The sequence below is a fragment of the Trichosurus vulpecula genome, chromosome 3, assembly GCF_011100635.1.
Source record: "Trichosurus vulpecula isolate mTriVul1 chromosome 3, mTriVul1.pri, whole genome shotgun sequence".
In the NCBI taxonomy this organism is placed as follows: Eukaryota; Metazoa; Chordata; class Mammalia; order Diprotodontia; family Phalangeridae; genus Trichosurus; species Trichosurus vulpecula.
This window is the reverse complement of record NC_050575.1, coordinates 229,550,931-229,556,070: the sequence shown is the minus strand read 5'-3', so window position 1 is coordinate 229,556,070 and position 5,140 is coordinate 229,550,931. Positions and strand designations below refer to the sequence as shown.

Sequence of the window (5,140 nt, the reverse complement as noted above, 5' to 3'; positions counted from 1 at the left end):
GAATAAAGAATTCAGAACTGGAATGGACCTTAGGAACCTTAGTCCACCTCATCATTTTGCATACAGAGAAACTGGGGAACCAGATAGAGAACTTGTCCAAGGTTTCAAAAGTAGAAAGTGGCAGAACCAGGATCCCAAACTGGGGGTGGGGGCTAGGGGTGTCTGTATTCTTAGATATTAGCATGATTACCTCAAGTAAAGACTGAATAACTACCTCTGAGCAATGTTGTAGAAGGCATTCCTGTGTGGGTGGGAGTTTGGAGTCAGAGACCTTTAAAATGACCTCTAGTTCCACGACAATCATTTTATAGGCAGTAGGAGATAACTTTGGAAAGGTAGATTGGGGCCATGTCGTGGAGAGCTTTAATTATCAGGCTAAAGGATTTGGACGTATTCAGTTAGTAAGTGAGGACACAATAAAAAATGCTTGAACTGTGACATAATGAAAGTAATGTCTTATGAAGATTATTCTGGTAGCATGAGCTGTGTTTATCTCCAATTTATTCCATATATATCTTGTTTGCATATAGTAGATTTCATGTTGTTTCCCCCAACTGACTGTGAGATTCTCAAGATCAGGGACTGTTTTTTGTTTGTCTTTGTTTTTGGTCTTTCTTTGTATCCCCAGCACTTAGCACAGGGCCAGGCAAATAGGAGCTTAATAAATGCTTATTGACTTGTTGACTTGACTAGAAGTATAGAGATCAGTTAGGATATATTGAAATAGTTCCAAAGTGGGGAATTTGAACTAGGATAGAAGGCATGGGAATGGAAAAGATGGGATGGCTGGGAGGGACATTGTAAAGGAAGAATTAGAGGATTTGATGACTGAGTGGGGTGTGGGTGGTAGATAAGAGAGAGGAGGAGTCAATGATGACTCAGGTTTCCCACTTGGGTGACAGGAAGGATGGTCAGGATGGGGGAGCTGATTTTAGAGAGGAGATGAACACAAAGGAAGCAACAACAAACAACACAAAGGAGTTTATATGTAATTAAGTGCTGAATTATGTGGTGGAAAAACAGATTAGCATAGCAGAAAGAGCACTTGACTTTCAGTCAAAAAACAAGTTCTAGTCTTGATTTCTTTACTAACTAGCAGTGTGACATTGAACAAATTACTTTCCCTTTCTGGGACTCAGTTTCCTCCTCTCTAAAATGATAGAATAGAACCTATATTCTCTCTAGGGTTCCTTGTAGTTTGTAGATGTTCTGACCTTGTAATAAGTTAGGTATTATAGCAGGACATCCAGGTGGACATGATTAACAGGCAGTTGAACCATGGGCTTCTTGGAATAGATGAAATTTGAATTGAGCTTGAAAGATGGGAAGCATTGAAATACTGAGAGTAGGGGTTTGGGTTAAGGAGATACAAATTTTCAGCTGAGTGTATGAGATTTTATTTGAAACAATGCATATTTCTTCTTTTAAATAAAAAAAAATTTTATGTATATGTAGAGCCTATATCAGATTGCATACCATCTTGGGGAGAGAGGGGGAGAAAATCTGGAACTCAAAAGCTTGTGGAACTGAATGGTCTAAACTAGAAATAAATAAATTAATTTAAAATAAAAAAAAACAACAAAAGCATTTTTTTTTAAATTTATGGAATAAAACAAGCATTTCCACAACATCCAGTAGCCCTGGAGTCAGGAGGACCTGACTTTAAATGTGGCCTGAGATACTTAGTAGTTGTGTGACCCTGGGCAAGTCACCTAACCCCAACTGCCTCCTCCTCCCTCCAAAAAAATAATCATTGGCCAAGATCACATAGCCAGTAAATGGCAGAGCTGGGGCAAGTTTTTACCTGCCAGTTCCATAATTTTTACAGTAAGTCCCTTGTTCCTCCAGTTCTGGCAGCTGTATTGTTTTAAAGCTGGACATTCTTTTTGTATGACCTTTCATTAAGGACACAGAAGGTATGAGATTCAAGGGTCTCATCGAAGGGATTTACAGCTAGGAAGGAGCTTAGAGACCAGGCAGTCTCACCTCCTCCTCCTTAGGAGAGGAAATTGAGGCCAAGAGAAGTGACCAGCTGCCATTCAGTAGTAAAGAGGAGAGTTAGCTTTCTAACTCAGCTCCTCTGACTCCTGACTCAGGACTGGTTCCCTTTTGCCCACAGCTGCCAGAGAGGAGGCAGCAGCAGCAGCAGCAACAGCAGCCTAAACCTCGCTCATACTTGGCTCCCAGCGGTGAGTTGAGGCTGTCTTGTGCTTTGCTGAATTTCACCAGAAGAGGGTACCGTTTTGAAAGCTCTTGACGTCAGCCAGGAATTCCTATTCTGTTTAGAAACAGCATTGGAAAAACAAACCCCTCTGATCAAGTTCTCCCTCTGAACACTTCCACTTACTGTTCCGTAGGAGTCCACAAGTCAACTCAGGAGGACCTCGAAGCAGCAGCCCCAGCCAGCAGCTCTGGAGCTGCATGCAAGGCCAATGGGGGTGACAGCCCCCAGTGAGGAGGGTTTGGATCATCTGACCCATTGAAGCCTGCCGATGACTCCTCTTTCTGTTAATCTGTGCAAAAGACAACTGGCAGTGCTTCTGGGTCCATGAAGAGACATCACTTCAGGAAGAAAAAAACAGGGACCTCAAATATCAGGAGCACCCACGCAGGAGGTGAGTTTCCTTTGCTGCTTTCCTCCATCTGAATCAAACGAAAGTAGCCTTTCCTGGCTCAAGTTTCCCCTTGACTCCCTCCCTCCCTCTCTCCCTCCAGGAGCCTAGTCCTTCCCCAGCAGCCTGTTACATACCTTGTAAGCTTTGACAGATTGTAAATGCCTGCCCGGAGCCTTCTTGCTCCCCCCAGGAGTCATTCAGAGTTTCACTATAAGATCCCTGACTTGTGCTTTCATTTGTCTTCACAGAGACGGCAGCCTGGTGAGGGTTGGGTAGAAGCGGGGAGCAGCCAAGACGGCAGGATGAATGGGGCAGGGGATTCCAGCCTGTTGGAGCTGGACAGTAACGGGTCAGAAAACACTGAAGACATAGAGATTGTGGTCAATGTTGGAGGAGTGAGGCAGGTCCTGTATGGAGACCTGCTGAGCCAGTATCCAGAAACCCGGCTGGCTGAATTAATCAACTGTTTGGCTGGGGGTTACGATACCATTTTCTCTCTGTGTGATGATTATGACCCAGGGAAGAGAGAATTTTACTTTGATCGGGACCCTGATGCCTTCAAATGTGTTATCGAGGTCTATTACTTTGGAGAGGTTCACATGAAAAAGGGGATCTGTCCCATTTGCTTCAAGAATGAAATGGAGTTCTGGAAAGTGGACCTCAAGTTCTTGGATGATTGTTGTAAGAGTCACCTGAGCGAGAAACGAGAAGAGCTGGAGGAGATTGCCCGCAGGGTCCAGTTGATCCTGGATGATTTGGGAGTGGATGCCTCAGAAAATCGCTGGAAAAGGTGCCAAAAGTGTATTTGGAAATTCATGGAGAAACCAGAGTCCTCCTGCCCAGCCCGGATCGTGGCCATTCTGTCCTTTCTCTTGATATTGATCTCATCAGTGGTCATGTGCATGGGGACCATCCCAGAGCTTCAGATTTTAGACGATGAGGGGAACCATGTGGAACATCCCACGCTGGACAACATCGAGACTGCTTGTATTGGCTGGTTCACTCTCGAGTATGTGCTTCGGCTCATCTCATCTCCCAACAAGCTCCACTTTGCTTTGTCTTTCATGAATATCATTGATGTCTTGGCCATCCTACCTTTCTATGTAAGCCTGACTCTGACCCACTTTGGGGCCCGGATGATGGAGTTGACCAATGTGCAGCAGGCAGTCCAAGCCTTGCGCATCATGAGGATAGCAAGAATCTTCAAACTGGCACGTCACTCTTCTGGGCTGCAGACCTTGACCTATGCTCTGAAACGGAGCTTCAAGGAGCTTGGGCTGCTCCTGATGTATCTGGCTGTGGGGATTTTTGTCTTTTCTGCCCTTGGCTACACTATGGAGCAGAGCCACCCAGAGACACTTTTTAAAAGCATCCCCCAATCCTTCTGGTGGGCCATCATCACCATGACAACAGTGGGGTATGGGGACATCTACCCCAAGACCACTCTAGGCAAGTTGAATGCTGCCATCAGCTTCCTCTGTGGGGTCATTGCCATTGCCCTTCCCATTCACCCCATCATCAACAACTTTGTCAGGTATTACAACAAGCAGAGGGTGCTAGAGACAGCAGCCAAACATGAGCTGGAGCTGATGGAACTCAACTCCAGTGAAGGGAGAGCCGGGGGGTCCCGGAGTGACCTGGACAATCTCCAGCCGCAGCAGGAAGGGAAGGAGGTCCCTTTGTGGAGCAGCAGGTTAAAGGTCTCCCACAGTGACACCTTCATCCCCCTCTTGTCAGATGAGAAACATTATAGGACCCGGCTTCAGAGCTGCAAGTGAACAACAGGGTTTGGGGGGCTCTGGCCCTCCCACTTGGACACAAGACTGATGAGCTGCCACCAAGGATATTGCAGGAATTGTCATTTGGGTGCCTGAAAGCTGTTCTCTCTTCTTTCCATTCCCTTTCCTTTCCCTCTTCCTCCACCTGAATACAAATCTTAATTACTTCTGGGCCCCATTTGGGTAAGACTTTGTTTTTATTACCTGCCAATAGTTCAGGGAAGATCAAGGTCTAAGGGGTGATTAGAAAGCCAGCTTATCCCTGATGAGAAAATGAGGTGTGTTAGTTACACATCAGGCAATAGTTGTGAAATAATTTGGGTGTGCCATCTGACCAACTCTGAGTTCTGTATCTGGTCTAATAAAGCCTCCAACTCTATCAACCACAAACCTGTGTTTTGGGTTGTGTCCCTGGACTTTTACCCACAAAAGACATTGCTTGGTTCAAATACCAAAGCTGACTGTCATCCCTGAGTTGTGTGCAGTAGGTGTGGAGCCAGGGGGTGGGGGAGTATTTTTAGTCCAGATCTAATTAAAGATGTGAGCGCACACTGGAGGGATATGTCAAGTTAAGGAGGTTTGCCACATTCCAGACAGCTCTATATAGATAGTAGCCGAAAGAATGCTGGACTTGGAGACCTGGGTCCACATCCTGGCTTTCCCATTGACTCAATGTGTAGCGGCCATTTTCCTTCTCTGTACCTGGTTTTCTCACCCAAATATATATGTTTTGGAGTCAGAATATCT

General features: G+C 45.5%; 1 protein-coding gene across 1 annotated transcript; it reads left to right on the top strand.

Annotated features, from left to right (window-relative positions):
- Positions 1-2,305: 2,305 nt before the first annotated feature.
- On the top strand, positions 2,306-4,783 carry KCNF1 (potassium voltage-gated channel modifier subfamily F member 1). Its single transcript, XM_036748347.1, has 2 exons — positions 2,306-2,615; positions 2,864-4,783. The coding sequence occupies exon 2, from the start codon at positions 2,918-2,920 to the stop codon at positions 4,391-4,393; it is 1,476 nt and encodes a 491-aa protein (XP_036604242.1). The 5' UTR covers positions 2,306-2,615; positions 2,864-2,917; the 3' UTR covers positions 4,394-4,783.
- Positions 4,784-5,140: the final 357 nt, after the last annotated feature.